We start from the raw sequence: 18,771 nt of genomic DNA on the forward strand, positions 1-18,771 counted from the left end.
ATTTATATTTTTTAATAATTACGTTGTTAAATTAATAAATGTAATAAAAAATGTTTATTTATTATAATTATTTAAATTATGGAGGTAAGCAACGAATAATAAAGAAAAGTAAACATTATTAATTTAAAATTTATGATGTCTATATATTTTTTAAAATTTTTTTTCCATCGGTGATTCCCCGACTCATAATTTCCCGAATTTTGCAGGTCAGCAAAATAATATTTTTGGCAATCGAAATTCATAATTTAAACTTTTTACTTATTATTATTTATATATTTATAAGTTTGTAATAAACTATGCAATTTAAAAAAAAAATTAATTTATATAAAGAGTTGATAAACGGGCTAACTGCTAATATGTTTGTTTATTTATATGTTATTTATATATTTTTTTGAGAAAGTGTGTAGTTAAAGTTAAGTTGTAATTGTTTTGTTTGTTATTTGGATTATAAGTTAAACTAAAAAGAACTGTTTTTTAATAAAATGTTAGTTTGTAATTAATGTTTGTTAATATAAGAATCTGGCACTTTGTTTTTTTATTAAGTTTCAGGCTATTTTTTGTAATATTTTAAAACTTACTGTTTAGTTTAAATATATATATTTTTGTATATATCTTTATCCTCGATGTGGAAAAGTTGTATGCGCGACCTAAACATTAAGTAACAAATATTACCCTAACCCAGTATCGAGTTGACTTTGGCAGTTTGGGATATTATAGATTATAATTGCCTTTATACTGTTTATAGCGCTGTTTATAGCGCGTTTATACTGTTTATAGCGCATTACTCAAGGGCGCTGCAACATGAGAGCAGTGATATTATTAGGGTTGTTTTAAATTACATTGTTACTTATATTTTAATTTTTTTGACTCAAAAACTTATTTTTAAGGATTTAGTTTATTGTTAATTTGTTTAAAAATGGTTCGAAGTCAAGAATTTAAAAGTGGTCATACTGATAAAATATTTAAAGAGTTAAACAGGTTTGATAACTACAACTAGTTTTAATCAATGTTGAATTTAAAATTGTTAAAAAAAAACAATCAAAACTGAAAAATAAGTTGCTTAAAGATAATTTATTGTTTTTTGATGTCAGGGATAGAAAAGAAGACAAAGTTTATTGTGATGTCATAATCAATGATGGAAAGAAGGAGCATTCTGCTCACAAAAACATTCTTGGATTTTTCTGTGTTTTCTTTGGAACAATGTTTACAACTGAGGTAAAATAAAACAGTTTTAAAACTTTCAATAACAATTAGTTTATACAATAAAGTGGTCAAATGTGTTTTATTACAAAATAGTTTTATCAGAAATTATAGTGTCTTTATAATAAATAACTTTTTAAACAAATATATTGGTTTAGACCACCTGATTTATGTTTTTACAGATGAGAGAGAAATACAATCCCATTGTAAAGATCCAAGGAATAAGCTCGGAAATTATGGAACTTATTTTAGATTATGCCTACACTGCAAAAATCCTGATAACCGAAGAAAATGTCTTCGAGATTATGGAAGCAGCAGATTATCTACAAATTAACAGTAAGATTGATAATATTATAGTTTTAACCTTGAAATTACAACATGGTATATATTTAGAACTTCGCAAGTTTTGTGGAGGATTTCTGCAAACCATTGTTGATGTTGAGAATTGTTTAACCATGCTGGCTTATTCTCAAAGATACAACCTTGAAAACTTAAAGCAAGGAGCCCAGAAAATAATTGCTAAAAATTTTGAAAAAGTTGCATCAAAGCAAGAATTTATCAAACTTTGTTTCGAGGATTTACTTTCTATTTTGAAACTAAAAGAAAAAAAGGTAGGAAGAATTTTTTTCTGTCATTTTTAAAGTATATAAATAAAGTTTTACAATAACGTTAACAAATTAAATTTTAAGTTTTAAATCATTAAATATTACTGACTTCAGGTTTCATCTGAAAAAGTCATTTACAATGCGATGATAAATTGGATAAAACATGACAGCAATGAACGACAGAAACATGTCAACCAATTGTTTCAATCTCTTGATCTTCTAAAATTAGGCAAAGAATTTCTACAACAAGTTGTAATGAAAGAGGTCAGTTCAGTTATAAATATTGTATTGCAACTGACAGTACTCTATGTGTGTCGTGGAGTCGACCTTTCACATTGAGGATGAAGTTATTTTACAAAAAAAAAAATAACATTTTGTACAAACTTGTTTGTAGGATTTGATAATGAAATCTATGGAATGTAATCAAATACTTATCTCTGCTTTGGTTAATTTAGTTTCACCAAAAGAAAATGCTAAAGGTTGGTAATTATTAAAATAGGGTCATCTTAGCTTCATTTATGCTCAATAATGAAATTAAAATTGTCCTTGTTCTATGGACAGAGTCAAATTTTGTATAACAGTTTTTTTTTTTAAATAAAGAGTAAAAATATTTTTAATTAATTTTAAACTAGACAAATTGTTGTATCAATTTTAATATAATTTAGTTTTTTTATAAATATATCTTATATATCCTATAGGTATATATCTTTTGTTTATATTCGGTTAATTATATAGATTTTGTAGCTTCAACAAAGTTACTTATTATGGAAGGAATTAAAAAGGAGGCTATTTTGTTTAACACTGTTACCAAACAATGGACTCTAATGCCAGTATGTTAGTTTTAAATATATTTATTCGTTTTTGAAAGCAATAACTTGTTAATAAATTTGAAGAATGTAACAGGGTCATAGTTAAAATAAAAATAATAAACTTTTGTGTAGTTTAAATTTGTAATATATTTAAAGGAATTAAATGAAGGAAGGTGTGGAGCTTCATCTGTTGTTGTCAACAATCAAGTTTTCATTATGGGAGGAAGGTTTAAATCATCTGTTGAGAGTTTAAAGTTAAATGAAGTAGATCCACGATGGAAAGTTGAACCTCCAATGAAACAAGCTCGGTGGTGTGCATCATCAGCTACTTTAAATGGTTGGTTTAAAAACTTTTGCACTTTTAAGAAAAATAAATTAAACTTGTACTTTAGAAAAATTTATTTAGTTTTAAAGTGGTATAGATTTTATTAACACAATTTGAGTTTAGAATAAATATTATATTTTAAGGTAAAAATAATAAATATACTTAAAAACTAATTAATGATTTTTTTAATTAAAACATCTTTTAGTTTTTTAAGGGTTTTGTTTTGTAGAGTATTTTAAATCTTAGTAATTATTGTTCTAGATTGTATTTACACAACTGGAGGCCGGGATGAAAATAATCAATTTTTATCAAGTGGGGAATTCTTGGATGTGAGGACAAATAAAAGAGAAAATATTCCTGACATGATTGTTCCACGTAGAGGACATGTATTGCTTGCTGCAAGAGGTAACGTCAAAAATTTCAATTTTTTTTCGACTGCAGAAATTCATATTAACGATCTATAAAAAGATGTCAAACGATTTAATTAGATATTTAATTTTAATCAATTTACTTAAGATTTAAAAAAAACAGTGCTGTAAACAAATTTTACAATAAAAACGGTTAAGACTTTAAATATTTATGTTCAGGTGAATTATTTGCAATCGGGGGATGTAATGATAAAAATAGAAGTTTAAGTTCATCAGAATGTTTTGATTTTAATAAACAAAAGTGGTCTCTTATTTCTCCAACGATTTATAATGTAGTTGATCATGCAGCTGTAGTTTTAGATGATCACATATTTGTTACTGGTGAGTCAAATTTAAAGTAAATGTTTTTAACTTAACATTTATTTTCTAACAGAAACAATTAATAAATTTAATGGAAACAAAAAAAAACTATTACTTATTGAAATTTTTTTATCTAAATCAAATTAAAATTTGAAAAACTTTAAACATATTTTTTCTAGGTGGACGTGGAGATGGCATTGATCCAGTTTCATCAGTGATCAAATACAACATTATTACTGATACATGGTCAGAAGTTGCACCAATGAACAAGGCTAGAGATGGTCACTGTGCCTCAGTTGTAGATGGCAAGATTTATGTTGTGGGGGGCTTGGGTGATGGGTAAGTTAAACTAAATATTTAGTTTGTAATAATTTATTAAACTCTGGTTTATTGTTTTATTATTTAGGTTATTTAGCTGTGATCCAGTTAATTCCATTGAAGTATTTGATCCCACGAACAACAAGTGGACAATCATTGCTGAAACAAGAAGGAATATATATTATGCAACAATGGTTGTTGTTTAATGCCAATATTTATATTTGTGATGTCATAATGGCTAATTTAATATTTTAATACTTTTTTCAACCACATAACAAGTACGTACGCATTTAAAATTATATTAAATTATTTTTATTGATTGTTAAACTAATATAACCTTAAAAATATATATAACATGATATCTGTATATAATTTTATAGATTTTCTTTTTCATATAATTTAAAAAGTTCGTGTGATTTTAGTTCAAAATTATTACCAATGTTTGTAACTACTTTGTAATTTAGTCTTTTGAATTTTTGATTTTCATTGAATTTATGTTATTTTGGTAAATTTCATAGGTTTAATTTGTGTTACTTTCTATGATTTATTTTTAAAAAATATGATGTTTGCAATAATTCATTAAACCCTGTCCGCTTAGTTAATTGTATTGAAGAATTCAATCCTGGGAAAAATGAATGGACATTAGGTGCTGGAATAGAAAGGAATATAAGTGATGCAAAAATGGTGGTTGTTTAATTATATTGATGTGGCTTATCCAAATTACAAAAACACTCTGAAAAGAATTCGCATTTTTTTTTTTATTTTTAGTTTATATTGTATTATTTTTATTTACAAAATATATTAGAATAATATTAGCCTATATTGTAATTACCACTACACTACTATTGTATATGCAATTAAAGCTTTTATGAATATAATCGCAGTTACTTAGTTTGTTTTATTTTGAGAATAATTTTTGAAATATGTAATTAATTTGATTATGCTTTTTAATTCAATATTTTGCATTTTTAGTAATGTGGTAACTAATCGTTTTCTTTTTTTAGATTATTAACTAAAAATAAAGTTCTATAAATATTTTTAAATAATGTCTAAGTTAACAAAAATAAAAACTTGGTTAAAGTATTTAAACATTTAAGATAAGTTCACAACTTTGTATTTATTAAATTAATTCAATGATTTAATTTCTTTTACTGGTTTTACATCATTTATTTATTTACACTTTTTGGGTGAAATATTTTTAATCAATTTTTTTTGTTTTTTTAAATTATTATTTGAACTTTATTAATTTGTAATTATTTTGTCACATAACATTTATTCTTTTTTTAAAATTTTTACATGTTAAGTATTTCCACATCATTTTAATCAACCTCCACCTAAACTTTACTCTTCCCGAAGTAGGAATCCAAGAACTGCTCAACGTAGTTTCGGTACCACGGCATTTTCTTAAAAACTTTTGCCAATCTGGTCAGCATTGGGGTCATTACCTCCTTGGGTTCAGGTTCTTGTGGGTAAAAGTCACCCAACATACAGGTACCCATGTTTGCGACAACAAACTGGTATGGGTCAGTCACAGGTGGAAATACGAAACCTAAGAAATAAATTTAAAGATAAAAAACCAAAATTTTTAAAACAAAAATTTATTGCAAAATAATGTTTCTAAAACCGAAAAATAAACTATTAAAATATAGCAAAATTTAGTTTAAAATTATTTAATCATACATTCTTGGAAAACGTAAATTATAACTTAATAAAGGAAAAGTTTAATGTGCGAAAACTAAATTTATTTATGTACAGACTAAGTTACTAAACTTATCATGTTACCTCTGTCTTTAATGTGGCCTAAGTAAGACACCGCCGCTGTTTTGTTTTTGTTCTGAGTTGAATGCATCTCAAATTTGACCTTGATTGAATCAGCTACAAACCGGATCTAAACATTTGTAAATAATTTATACCGAAAAGTATTTGTATGCATTGACTAGGGGAGTGAAACGAAACCACACTTGCAGTATTTTTAAAACAACAGACCAAAGTTTGAGTCCTGCTACTGACATGTTGTTTTTCTTAGTGTAAAATTAAAAAAAACACGAAACATAACAGTTTTTACTTCCAATGGGTTTTACTTTTGACTTATTGTTTATGTAGTTAACCCATAACAAAATGTTCTTCAACAATATTCTATTTCATTTTGTATGTGTAAGGCAATATTGGTTTACATTTGCTTTCAAGCAGTAACAACGTAATGTATGACAAAACGGTGCATTAAGAAAAGGCATTGTAACATCTTGTAGTTTAAAACATAACACACATCAACATCTTGTTTACGAGGGGATTGCCACCAAATACAATAACAAAAGGATGTTATCACCATAATACTTACTGTTATATTTGCAAGGGGTGGAATTGTAATCACATCCCTCCATTCTCCTATGTCAGCCATTGCAATCGCCCCCATGTTATCCTTGTAACGTTTTTTGTGGCCCAATGTGATGGGGAAATCCGCTGGGAATTCGTGGGTCTCTAAATCCCAACTTGAACCTAAACAACAAAGTTATTGAAAGATTTTTTTTGTTTAAACTGCTGATCTTTGAGCAATCTAGAATATCCAAAAAAAATTAAGTGTAGATGCAATATCACCCTTATTGAATAAAATTGTTTGCCCTTGTTATGTTATTGCGTCTACCGAGTACGGTTTTGTAACTAGATAACACGATTTTAATGTAGTATACTATTTTACTGAGTATAATTTTCCAATTATGCTATTGATGATGTTGTATTTTTTTTTTAACTTTATAAAAAAAACTTGCTGTCATAGCCCGGGTATTGAACCTGACATTTCTGTGTCAAATCTTGAGATATTAAAGTAGATTTTCCATCGATAAGCATGTTGATCGGTCCATTGTACTTGTTGTAACTTATGATCTACAAATAATAACATAATGTTTACACAACGACCATTTTAATGTGAATAACAAAACAAAAACTAATGGTGTAAATAACAATATTGTTTAACAAAATTTTTATATATATTTTTTTTACCAAAAAAAAATTTTTTATATAAAAATGTGTTGCAATAATTGTAATTAAGTGTGGAACAATGAAGTGACAATATTATTGTAAGAATAATGCTTAAACTGTTATGGCAATAAATAGTTTGTTGCTGTTTTTACGTTGTCGCCTGTATAATATAACAATCTTATACCTGGACGTGGTTAATTGGCATGTACAGAGTATTAAACTCTTCTGGGTCACTGTTTAAAATTGTCCATTCTTCAATCCCGTTGAATATTATACTTCGTCTGTTAATGTTAAATAAGTGGGTGACTTTAACTAACCACGTTATTATCGTAGGTAAAAAATGTTCAAATGGAAAAAGTAGCAAAACTTGATTAAATTATTAAAGTTAAAATTTATCTTAAAGGTGATATAGTATTATTTATTAACTAATGCAATTGCGAATTATATAAATTTTTAATGATTGATTTTTGTGCAATTACATAATTTGCTCTTAATATAAAATTTTTACCTGAGGTCAATAATTGCTGGACTATTCTCATCTCGTCGTGGAGCGTTACTAAACAAATTCGGGTTGGCATCGAGTACAAACTTTCCCGTTATTTCACCCTCATCAATGTAAACAAGATCTCCGATAAATTCCTCCCGTTTATCGAACGTGATTGGGAGTCGACTTGGTTGCTGTCCTGCAGGTTTTTCTCCTACGATTATTGTTGCAAGTTTTCCTCTGAAGCAGAACTCACCTGATCGACTTACGTTGTTCTCACCCAATGGTGCAGAATTTAGCTTAAAATATCAAAAAAACGAATGAAAAAATTGTAAAGGTTTCTAAAGTTCCTGATCTGAGAGGTTTATTATTTACTTAAATAAAAAATAAACTTCTTTTAAACTATTTCTTTGATTGGATCCATTATTTTGTTAAATACACTCTGTTTTATTTTGGATGAACATTTAAAAAATTTAAATTTGTAGACATTTGGAAATTTTTAAAACTTTTTTTTTTGTTATATTAACTTAGATTTACCGAGGCCGTTATTGAGCCTTATTAAGGAATGCGTTAAGTATAAGTCTAAGACCTAGCGCACTAGATAATGCGTTGTTTATATATATACAACTTTAAAGTCAGAAATTTTGTGAAAATTAAAAAATCAGGAACTTAGGTTACAAAAATTTTTGAGTTGATCCTACCTCGTAAACTCCGGGCTTTGTACACGACATCAGCCAATCTACTCTTTGCCCGGGAGCAAGTAAGGTTTGGCCGTTCCTTGGTTGTTGTGGTTTGTTAAACAACACCCCATCAGCTGCTATAATGCTGACGTCACAGCAATATCCATTTTCCAAACATGGCGTGTCAATCTCAAGTACGTCACTTGCACCCGCGTTTACAAATCTATTGAAGTAGTTGTATTGGTTAAATTCAATTACACAAAAATTGCTCTGTCTATTTGTTATAGGTCTTAAGGAAGTTTTGTCTGTACAACAAAACAGTAAAAATAAAACAACAAAGTTATTTTAAGTGTTGTTTTGTAATGATTTTCTCATTACTTGGGTAACGTGTAAAGTTTCACTTTTAGTTTACCTGATGCGTTTTCCCATCCACCATTCAAGGTCAATCGTTGGTAAAACTTGCCCGTTTACAGTGAAGTATTCAATATTGTGTAACCTTGCTAACGTTTCGTCTCCGTTTCCCAGTCCTCGTATGCAATTCCTGCCGAAAAAAATTTAACTAACTTTAAATTAAATCGATGTGAAATACCAGCAAGGTTGCCTTACTAAAAAAAGCAATGTACTAAAATATAAACAGTTTAAAGTATACCACACAATGCTACATCAAAGATGCAACATAGGCCTACCAATATTACCCAGGTTTGCGCATGAATTCTACACCAACAACGTTAAAATTTAAGTTTTGCAAAATACCAATGAGTAATAAAAAAAGGTCATGCAAAAATGAAAATAACTCATGTTATCTAAATAAAAAAACTTTAATAAACGTTTAAAAACATAGATTATTTACAAACAGTTAACCAACAACATACAAGTCATCATAACGTTCAGGATATTTCCTATACAGCATACTAGGTTGTAGGATAAGTTCGATATCATTCTCGCAATAATCAGGACATATAAACTCTTTAAGTTGTTGTATAACAGTAAGAGATTCAACAGTGATCATACCAGCCATTCCCCCAGCTAACTGTACACATTAAAATTAATGTAACTATATAGTTATTTTTGTTTAAAAATTGCTTTTTTTGTCAACTCTACAAAAAATGTTATTCATTTAGAAAACTTATGCAAGATAGTTCGTGTGTACTGTTTTAAAATGATTTTATATGCAAGCATCGGTAAACTTCTTATAAGTTTTGCCTTTATCGTGTTATAGAAACATTATGTTAATGCCTTTATTGTTTTAACCAGGCCATTATATTGTATAAGTTTTAATTTAAAATGATCATTAAATACGTTAAATGTGACCGTGTATACCTAGTTTCTATCGTAACCACGGGTATTTACATTTTTATATCTTAAACTATGTCAGAAGCATATTAACTTAACAAGATTACTAGATTAATAATGACACCACATACCTGATAATCAGATTTAACGGGAACGTCAGGGTAGTACCAGAAGGAACCAGGTTGTTGCAGTGGGGGGATTGTAAACATGTAAAGAAAACTCTCGCCTGGTAAAACTTCGTTAACTGGCGGTTCAAATTCCGTGGTCTGAAAAGGAATTTAATTGTTTGAGTGTTGTTATAACAAAAAGTAAAAATTTGCCTGGTTTTTAAAAAAAAATTAAAGTCTTGTAAAATTGTCGGTACAAAGGTGGTTGACGTATTCGGTGACGTCACCAAAGATACGTCACACAATTTAATGACGTATTAATCTTAATTCCCAAAGTTAGATTAGTTATATATATTAACCTGGAGTGGGGCCATATGTAGTCCATGTACTTGGAAGTTGGTTGTATTTCTTCCGTCTTCAGCCGGCTCCAAATTATTTCTCTAAAAATCGAAAATTATGTAAAATTATTGTTATAAGAATTGTAAACATTGTTCTAAAACATATTTCTATTTGTTTATATGTAAATGTCAATAAAATTCATCAACCCGGCTTTAAAATGCAATTATTTTTTTTATCATTTTAAGATGTTGAGTTATATATCTATATTAGGAAATGATGTGCTGTTGTAACGTTTTTAAGCCATTTGTTGACGCAGGGTTTAAGCACAAGAAGTGTGACATTATTAAGGCTCGAACCAGAAACCTTTTGGCTTATGGTCGGCATTCAAAATAAATAGTTACTTGCTTACCAATAGTACAGTGACGACGTCACCAGGTCTAACACACATAGTTGGACCAGGCATTCGACCGTTAAAAAGTCGTCTTCTTATATTTAACGAACCGAAATAAACATCCCAAACATCGACGGTTAACACAACGTTTAGAAACCCGTTCTCGGACTTAAACTGTTCAGGCGTTTGCAAAGCCTGGCCGACTAAAAAAGTTTTTATTGATTTACAAATTTGGTATTTTTTTGGGCGATTTTTAACCGATGAAAATTGCAAATATTACCTTTTAATTGGGTTACTATAAATATTTGAATTTTTTTACTTTGTGTGTTTAAAAAATATTTTTAATATTACTTTTAAATTATCTAAAATAAGTTTTATAATATTTTTAAATTATCTAATAATTAATTATCATTAAAAACTAGTAACATACAATTAGCCATTTGATTAACATATATATAATCTTAAAAAAAAACTTAACGAACCTGCATCTGGAGGTAATTGTGCAGATGCTGCAACGAACAAACAACCAAACAAAATAATTTTAATCATTTTTGTTAAAATACAATTTAACCTTTACAAAATAAAAAATCATTTGCAAATTTAAAACAACAAAAAAGTATATCGACTTTCCTTTGGCATTTAAAAAAAGATGTAGCTAAAAAATTATTTTTCTCGTATCAAAACTTTTTTATTTCCAAGCAAATTTCATTTTCAAGTCCGACTAAATTTTGAGCTTTCCCGTGTCTTTATAGCAAGTAAAGTTCTTAGTTAAACTAAGTTAATCATCAGAAAGAAATATGTGTTGATGCTTGCCCCAAAGGCCAGTTTAAGTTAAAAAAAACAGTTTAAGTTAAAAAAACCAGTTTAAGTTAAAAAAAATTAAGTTAGATATTAAGGCAGATATAAGCTTAACGCATTTTAAATTCACATTATCATGTGTTGCGTTCGTGCAAATAAAACCGCAGAGAATAAATATTGTTTTTAACGAATTATAACTTTTTTGGATGAAAGAATCCAACCTTTTGTGACGCACCTGCATAAACTATGATGTCACAATTTGCTATTTTGCTCAACAATGTTTTTAGGGGTTGTTGTTATGGGGTAATTATTTAGTCACGACTAATTTAAGATGTTTAAAATTTATTTTGCAACGATTTTGTTTTAAAGGGTAATAAATGCTGAATAATTTAAAGTATTTTATTTTGGTGGTTTTGATTTAAAAAAATAATTTAGATTAACTTAATATGAGACACAAACAACCTTAATATTAAGGAGAAGATTTCTAATTTTTACTTGTTTTTATTATTTTAAAATACAAACTAAGATTTCAAATTATATTTTTGAGACATACCTTTAGATGAGTCGTGTTATTATGACAAATACTTAATCTGATTTATATAACCCGATTAACGAGCTTGAAAAAACAAGAAATACTGTGACATGTTATAGCATCCTTCTATTATAATTATCAGATTGACACATGACACACGAATTGAGACTTTTAATTTGGAATTTTAACTTCTGAAAATGGTTAGGTCAACTCAATATGGGTTCGGGGTAAATTAAAGTTACTGATGGTCTTTTAAAAGTATGCAAGATGTGTTTTTTAATATTTATGTTGCCCTTAGGTTAATTGTGACCAAAATATCAAGAACATTAAAATTTATAAACAAAGCTGTTATAGATAATCATATTGCCCCATGATTTGGCATGCCATCAAATTAATATCAGAAAATACACTTTTTTGGCATTAAAAGCTACCTTTTCGTGTTTTGTTTATTATCTTGTTATAAAAATTAAATCTTTAAAATAATGCAATTTTGTTGTGCAGCTAGAATGGTGACCTTCATCTAGTAAGAGTAACAAGTTCACATAAATCACTTAAACGTGGCTAAATGTTGTTGGCAAAATTGGGCCCTAGCCTACTAATCACTATTTTATCATTACCTAGATTTTTCTTTAAAGTTGTACTTGTTTGAAGTTTAAAAGTAATCAATCACCATCGTTACAATGACTGGTCAACGACAACTTAATTTTCAAAAAGCTTTTCTACGAAAATTTAAATTTGTAAAAAATTACTTCATGTGTAGACTGTAAAATAGATTTTTTAGAAATAATATTTTATTTAAAAACAATGAATAAGCATATATCTCTTAAAAGAAATTTAATTTTAGCTTTAGTTTATTCTTTTTTTGAGGATAATCAAAAATATAAAATTGTATGCCCTTATATACGTTTTTATTTTACGTTATGACTTGTCTATATTCTGCCTAATGTCCAAACTGTGCTTTTTTCAAACCCCATGGCTTCCTAAAAGCTTAAACTTACCGGAAAAATAGTTTTTTTAGTCATAAGGTTTTTTGTCACAATAAAGAATTTATATAAGAAAAATTGCAATTAATATTTTAATTGTTTTGAATATAAAACAAATCATAAATTATGAAGACTGTTGTCGACGACATTTTCTTGCAAAGAAAGGTAAAGGTTTGGTGACCATGCCATAACATACTTAAAATCTTTATGTAAACATTAATACTTTTGGCATGTTTTAAATCATTAAATTGATTTTGTTATTTTTTCCCGTCACATTGTTGTAATATTAATTGTATATCGTATTTATTATTTACTTTTATTAATGTGCAAAAACCAAAATAAAAAAATAAAAGTAAAACAAAAACTGGCTGACTGGTTATTTCTAAAATACGGGGTGCGTGAAATACCAAGGCCGTATGTAAACGTTAACAAAAAATCGCTGAAAGCGTTAAAGGACGGAATCCCTAATTTTCCCTTGCGCTTTAAAGTCAAACGCATCATTCCCTGGCCTTTAAAGCCTTTAAAGACTGGCCTTTAAAGAAGCATTGAGTCTAAATTTTTTATAATTTTTTTGTGCTAACATGTGTTGTTTTAAACAGGGGGATTAGTTTAAGTTGTAAATATTTAATAAAATTGCTAATATTTTTTTTTAAATTAAGTAAAAGTATAATTTATTTTAAGTTATTTAATGTGAACTCAAATAAAGTATAATTGTAGGAATTAAATGAAGAAAGATGGAGAGCTTCATCTGCTGTTGTCAACAAACAAGTTTTTATCATGGGAGGGCAGGGTAAATCCTCTGTTGAGAGTTTAAGGTTAGATGAAGTAGATCCACAATGGAAAGTTGAAAGTCCAATGAAACAAGCTCGGTTGTGTGCATCATCAGCTGTCATAAATGGTTGGTTTATAAACTGTTGCACATTCAAAAGAAAGAAATTAAACTTCTATTTTTGAAATTTATTTAGTTTTAAAGTGGTATAGATTTTATTAACACAATTTGGGTCTAGAATAAATATTATATTTTAAGGTAAAAATAATAAAATATACTTAAAAACTAAATAATGGTCTTTTTAATTAAAACATTTTTTAGTTTTGTAAGTTTTTGTTTTGTAAAGTATTTTAAATCTTAGTAATTATTGTTCTAGATTGTATTTACACAACTGGAGGCCAGGATGAAATAAAAAATTTACTTTATCAAGTAGGGAATTCTTGGATGTGAGGACAAATAAAAGAGGAAATATTCCTGACATGATTGTTCCACGTAGAGACCATGTATTACTTGCTGTAAAAGGTAAACATACAAAATTTCATGTAAATTATTTCAATGTTTTTTCGACTGCAAAAATTTAGATTAACGATCAATAAAAAGATGTCAAACGAATTAATTAGATATTTAATTTTAATTAATTTGGTTTAGATTTAAAAAGAACGGTGCGGTAAACAAATTATACAATAAAAACAGTAAAGACTCCAAATATTCATGTTCAGGTAAATTATTTGCAATCGGGGGATGGAATGATAAAAATAGAAGTTTAAGTTCATCAGAATGTTTTGATTTTGATAAACAAAAGTGGTCTCTTATTTCTCCAATGAAATATGATGTATATGGTCATGCAGCTGTAGTTTTAGATGATCACATATTAGTTACTGGTGAGTCAAATTTTAAGTAATTTTTTTTTGTAATTGTCGTTAACTTAAAATTTATTTTTTAACAGAAACAATTATTAAACTAAATAGAAATAAAAATTAAATTATTACTTTTTGAAATTTTTTTATCCAAATCAAATAAAAATTTGAAAAATTTTAAACATATTTTTTCTAGGTGGATATCGAGATGGCTTTCATGCAGTTTCATCAGTGATCAAATACAACATTATTACTGATACATGGTCAGAAGTTGCACTAATAAACAAGGCTCGATATGGTCACTGTGCCTCAGTTGTAGATGGCAAGATTTATGTTGTTTGGGGCTTGGATGGGTAAGTTAAACTAAATATTTAGTTTGTAATAATTTATTAAACTCTGGTTTATTGTTTTATTATTTAGGGATCCAGTTACTTCCATTGAAGTATTTGATCCCACGAACAACAAATGGACAATCATTGCTGAAACAAAAAGGGAAATATATTATGCAACAATGGTTGTTGTTTAATACCAATATTTATATTTGTGATGTCATAATGGATAATTTAATATTTTAATACTTTTTTCAACCACATAACAAGTACATTTTAAGAATATTTTTGTGATTGTTTTAAAACAATATTTAAAATTTATGCATTTAAAAAATATTCAAAATTTTTTAATAGATTATTTAAACTATTGAAAACCTGTAAAATATATAACCTGATATGTGTAGATAATTTTATTGATTTTTTTATTTTGTATAATTTTATATAACTGTTTAATTTTAGTTTAAAATTGACCACCAATGGTTATAATCTCTTAGTATTTTTTTTAATTGATTCTTTTAAAATATTATTTGCATTAAATTTATGTTTTTAAATTAGGACTATTTTTTAAATTAAATGTGGCATTTTTTTTTTCATTAACATAATTTAATATCTAATGTATTTATATTTTGCATCTCTAACCACTGTAGTTTTACTAACCATAATTTTGTTTTAAGGTTTTAGGTTTGTTGTTAATGTTGTTTAAATTTGTTTAAAAATGGTTCGAAGTCAAGAATTTAACAGTGGCCATACTGATAAAATATTTGAAGAGTTAAACAGGTTTGTTAACTACAACTAGTTTTAATCAATGTAGAATTTAAAATTGTTAAAAAAAACAATCAAAACCGAAAAATAAGTTGCTTAAAGATAATTTTTTGTTTTTTATGTCAGGGATAGAAAAGGAGACAAAGATTATTGTGATGTCATAATCAATGATGGAGTGAAGGAGCATTCCGCTCACAAAAACATTCTTGGATTTTTCTGTGTTTTCTTTGGAACAATGTTTACAACTGAGGTAAAATAAAACAATTTAAAAACTTTCAATGACAAAAAGTTTATACAATAAAGTAGTCAAATGTGTTTGATTTACAAAGTCGTTTTATTAGAAATTATAGTGTCTTTATAATAAATAATTTTCAAGCAAATATATAAGTTTAGTCAACTTGATTTATGCTTTTACAGATGAAAGAGAAATACAATCCCATTGTAAAGATTCAAGGAATAAGCTCGGAAATTATGGAACTTATTTTAGATTATGTCTACACTGCAAAAATCCTGATAACTGAAGAAAATGTCTTTGAGATTATGGAAGCAGCAGATTATTTACAGATTAACAGTAAGATTGATATTATTATAGTTTCAACCTTAAAATTACAACATGTTATATATTTAGAACTTCGCAAGTTTTGTGGAGGATTTCTGCAAACCATGGTTGATGTTGAGAATTGTTTAACCATGCTGGCTTATTCTCAAAGATACAACCTTGAAAATTTAAAGCAAGGAGCCCAGAAAATGATTGCTAATAATTTTGAAAAAGTTGCTTCAAAGCAAGAATTTATTAAACTTTGTTTCGAGGATTTGCTTTCTATTCTGAAACTGAATGAAAAAAAGGCAAGAAAATTATTTTTTAGTAGTTTTTTAGGTAACAAAGTTCAGTTACAAACCTAGCAAATTGATTTTTATATTTAAAATTCTTAATAATATGCACAACTTCAGGTTTCATCAGAGAAGATAATTTACAATGCGATGATAAATTGGATAAAACATGACAGCAATGAACGACAGAAACATGTTAACCAATTGTTTCAATCTCTTGATCTTTCTAAATTAGGCAGAGAATTTCTACAACAAGTTGTAATGAAAGAGGTCAGTTTAGTGAAAAATATTTTATAAAAAGATTTAAAATGTTATAATTGAAGTAACACTTTGTACAAACTTGTTTGCAGGATTTGATAATAAAATCTTTGGAATGTTCTCATTTAATTATCTCTGCTTTGGTTAATTTTGCCCCACCAGAAAAAAAAGGTCAACTAATATTTATTTATAAAACTTTAGTCAAATATTTTTGTTGATGAATGAATAATATTAAACCTTAATTTATAAGATATGTGATTTTAATTTTAATTATATGTACCATAAACTAAAAAAAATTCGTTTTAGTTAAAAGGTAAACCAAACTGTTTAATTATTCTACCTAAATGTATTATTTTTTTCATTTTTCTTAAATAACATTTTTTTAACATTTAAATTGCAGATCCAGCAAAGTTACTTATTATGGGAGGGAATAGTTATGAAAAGGAAGCTATTTTGTTTAACACTGTTACCCAACAATGGACTTCAATGCCAGTAATTTAGTTTTAAATATATTGGATTGTATTTTAATTAAAGAGTCCAAATTTTTAATTACTGGTTTTTACATTTTTTATATTAATCAGGTCAACCTTTTTAATTTGTTGTAGTTTTTAGTAAATATTTATAAAATTGCTAATATTTTTTAACAGAATTTTTAAAATATATTTGTAGAAATTAAATGAAGAAAGGTGTGGAGCTTCATCTGCTGTTGTCAACAAACACGTTTTTATCATGGGAGGGTTGGGTAAATCCTCTGTTAAGAGTTTAAAGTTAGATGAAGAAGATCCACATTGGAAAGTTGAAGGTCCAATGAAACAAGCTCGGTGTCATGCATCATCAGCTGTCATAAATGGTTGGTTTATAAACTTTTGCACTTTTAAGAAAAAGGAATGAAACTTGTATTTTTGAAATTTATTTAGTTTTAAAGTGGTATAGTATGTATTTACACAATTTGGGTCTAGAATAAATATTATATTTTAAGGTAAAAATAAAATATACTAAAAACTAATTAATGATCTTTTTAATTAAAACATCTTTTAGTTTTTTAAGGGTTTTGTTTTGTAGAGTATTTTAAATCTTAGTAATTATTGTTCTAGATTGTATTTACACAACTGGAGGCCAGGATGAAAATAATTTTACTTTATCAAGTGGGGAATTCTTGGATGTGAGGACAAATAAAAGAGGAAATATTCCTGACATGATTGTTCCACGTGAAGACCATGTATTGCTTGCTGTAAAAGGTAAACATACAAATTTCATGTAAATTATTTCAATGTTTTTTCAACTGCAAAAATTTAGATTAACGATCAATAAAAAGATGTCAAACGATTTAATTAAATATTTAATTTTAATTAATTTGGTTTAGATTTAAAAAAAACAGTGCGCTAAACAAATTATACAATAAAAACGGTAAAGACTCTAAATACTTATGTTTAGGTAAATTATTTGCAATCGGGGGATGGAATGATAAAGATGGAAGTTTAAGTTCATCAGAATGTTTCGATTTTGATAAACAAAAGTGGTCTTTTATTTCTCCAATGAGTTATGATGTATATGGTCATGCAGCTGTAGTTTTAGATGATCACATATTAGTTACTGGTGAGTCAAATTTTAAGTAAATTTTTTTTGTAATTGTTTTTAACTTAAAATTTATTTTTCAACAGAAACAATTATTAAACTTAATGGAAATAAAAATAAAATTATTACTTATTGAAATTTTTGTATCTAAATCAAATTCAAATTTGAAAAACTTTAAACATATTTTTTCTAGGTGGATGGCAAGATGGCATTGGTGCTGTTTCATCAGTGATCAAATACAACATTATTACTGATACATGGTCAGAAGTTGCACTAATAAACAAGGCTCGATTTGGTCACTGTGCCTCAGTTGTAGATGGCAAGATTTATGTTGTTGGGGGCTGGGGTGATGGGTAAGTTAAACTAAATATTTAGTTTGTAATAATTTACTAAACTCTGGTTTATTGTTTTATTATTTAGTGGTCCAGTTACTTCCATTGAAGTATTTGAATCCACAAACAACGAATGGACAATCATTGCTGAAACAAAAAGGAAAATATCTGGTGCAACAATGGTTGTTGTTTAATGCCAATATTTATATTTGTGATGTCATAATGGTTGATTTATTATTTTAATATTTTTTCAACCACATAACAAGTACATTTTAAGAATATTTTTGTGATTGTTTTAAAACAATATTTAAAATTTATGCATTTAAAAAATATTCAAAATAGATTAATAGATTATTTAAACTATTGAAAACCTGTAAAATATATAACCTGATATCTGTAGATAATTTTATTGATTTTTTTATTTTGTATAATTTTATATAACTGTTTGATTTTAGTTTAAAATTGACCACCAATGGTTATAATCTCTTAG

General features: G+C 27.2%; 3 protein-coding genes across 6 annotated transcripts; all 3 read left to right on the forward strand.

Moving 5' to 3' along the window:
- The first annotated feature begins 802 nt into the window (after positions 1-802).
- LOC145741886 (kelch-like protein 12) lies at positions 803-4,947 on the forward strand. Of its 4 annotated transcripts, none has more exons than XR_014280943.1 (12): positions 804-978; positions 1,092-1,215; positions 1,383-1,811; positions 1,920-2,069; positions 2,200-2,284; positions 2,541-2,635; positions 2,771-2,951; positions 3,201-3,344; positions 3,527-3,688; positions 3,847-4,006; positions 4,074-4,263; positions 4,584-4,947. XR_014280943.1 is itself a non-coding variant. In XM_082559562.1 (12 exons), exons 1-12 carry the CDS (start codon positions 917-919, stop codon positions 4,189-4,191), a joined length of 1,653 nt encoding a protein of 550 aa, XP_082415688.1. In that variant the 5' UTR covers positions 805-916; the 3' UTR covers positions 4,192-4,947. The 4 variants fall into 4 exon arrangements, 3 of the variants coding, with proteins under 3 accessions (XP_082415687.1, XP_082415686.1, XP_082415688.1); XM_082559562.1 differs by having other exon boundaries at positions 805-978; positions 1,383-1,536; positions 1,594-1,811; positions 4,074-4,947; XM_082559561.1 differs by having other exon boundaries at positions 803-978; positions 2,550-2,635; positions 4,074-4,947.
- Positions 4,948-12,694: 7,747 nt separating this feature from the next.
- LOC145742669 (kelch-like protein 25) lies at positions 12,695-15,241 on the forward strand. The gene is made up of 7 exons (XM_082560445.1): positions 12,695-12,733; positions 13,286-13,470; positions 13,771-13,859; positions 14,057-14,218; positions 14,391-14,547; positions 14,615-14,792; positions 15,198-15,241. The coding sequence occupies exons 1-6, from the start codon at positions 12,695-12,697 to the stop codon at positions 14,718-14,720; spliced, it is 738 nt and encodes a 245-aa protein (XP_082416571.1). The 3' UTR covers positions 14,721-14,792; positions 15,198-15,241.
- LOC145741887 (kelch-like protein 12) lies at positions 15,205-18,770 on the forward strand. Its single transcript, XM_082559563.1, has 11 exons — positions 15,205-15,300; positions 15,412-15,535; positions 15,703-16,131; positions 16,237-16,386; positions 16,467-16,545; positions 16,775-16,866; positions 17,044-17,224; positions 17,469-17,612; positions 17,809-17,970; positions 18,143-18,302; positions 18,370-18,770. Exons 1-11 carry the CDS (start codon positions 15,239-15,241, stop codon positions 18,473-18,475), a joined length of 1,689 nt encoding a protein of 562 aa, XP_082415689.1. The 5' UTR covers positions 15,205-15,238; the 3' UTR covers positions 18,476-18,770.
- Position 18,771: the final 1 nt, after the last annotated feature.

The sequence above is a fragment of the Corella eumyota genome, chromosome 2 (assembly GCF_963082875.1).
Source record: "Corella eumyota chromosome 2, kaCorEumy4.1, whole genome shotgun sequence".
NCBI classification, from domain to species: domain Eukaryota; kingdom Metazoa; phylum Chordata; class Ascidiacea; order Phlebobranchia; family Corellidae; genus Corella; species Corella eumyota.

What these genes read in the sequence shown, in the direction of transcription:
- LOC145741887 (XM_082559563.1), top strand. Translation starts at nt 15,239, where the DNA reads ATGGTTCGAAGTCAAGAATTTAACAGTGGCCATACTGATAAAATATTT. An exon ending in TGAAACTGAATGAAAAAAAG is followed by an intron (nt 16,132 to 16,236) that starts GCAAGAAAATTA and finishes GCACAACTTCAG; the next exon opens with GTTTCATCAGAGAAGATAAT. An exon ending in TGCCCCACCAGAAAAAAAAG is followed by an intron (nt 16,546 to 16,774) that starts GTCAACTAATAT and finishes TTTAAATTGCAG; the next exon opens with ATCCAGCAAAGTTACTTATT.
- LOC145741886 (XM_082559560.1), top strand. Translation starts at nt 917, where the DNA reads ATGGTTCGAAGTCAAGAATTTAAAAGTGGTCATACTGATAAAATATTT. An exon ending in AACAAGTTGTAATGAAAGAG is followed by an intron (nt 2,070 to 2,199) that starts GTCAGTTCAGTT and finishes ACTTGTTTGTAG; the next exon opens with GATTTGATAATGAAATCTAT. An exon ending in TGATCACATATTTGTTACTG is followed by an intron (nt 3,689 to 3,846) that starts GTGAGTCAAATT and finishes TATTTTTTCTAG; the next exon opens with GTGGACGTGGAGATGGCATT.
- LOC145742669 (XM_082560445.1), top strand. Translation starts at nt 12,695, where the DNA reads ATGAAGACTGTTGTCGACGACATTTTCTTGCAAAGAAAG. An exon ending in ACATTTTCTTGCAAAGAAAG is followed by an intron (nt 12,734 to 13,285) that starts GTAAAGGTTTGG and finishes GTATAATTGTAG; the next exon opens with GAATTAAATGAAGAAAGATG. An exon ending in GTTGTTTGGGGCTTGGATGG is followed by an intron (nt 14,548 to 14,614) that starts GTAAGTTAAACT and finishes TTTATTATTTAG; the next exon opens with GGATCCAGTTACTTCCATTG.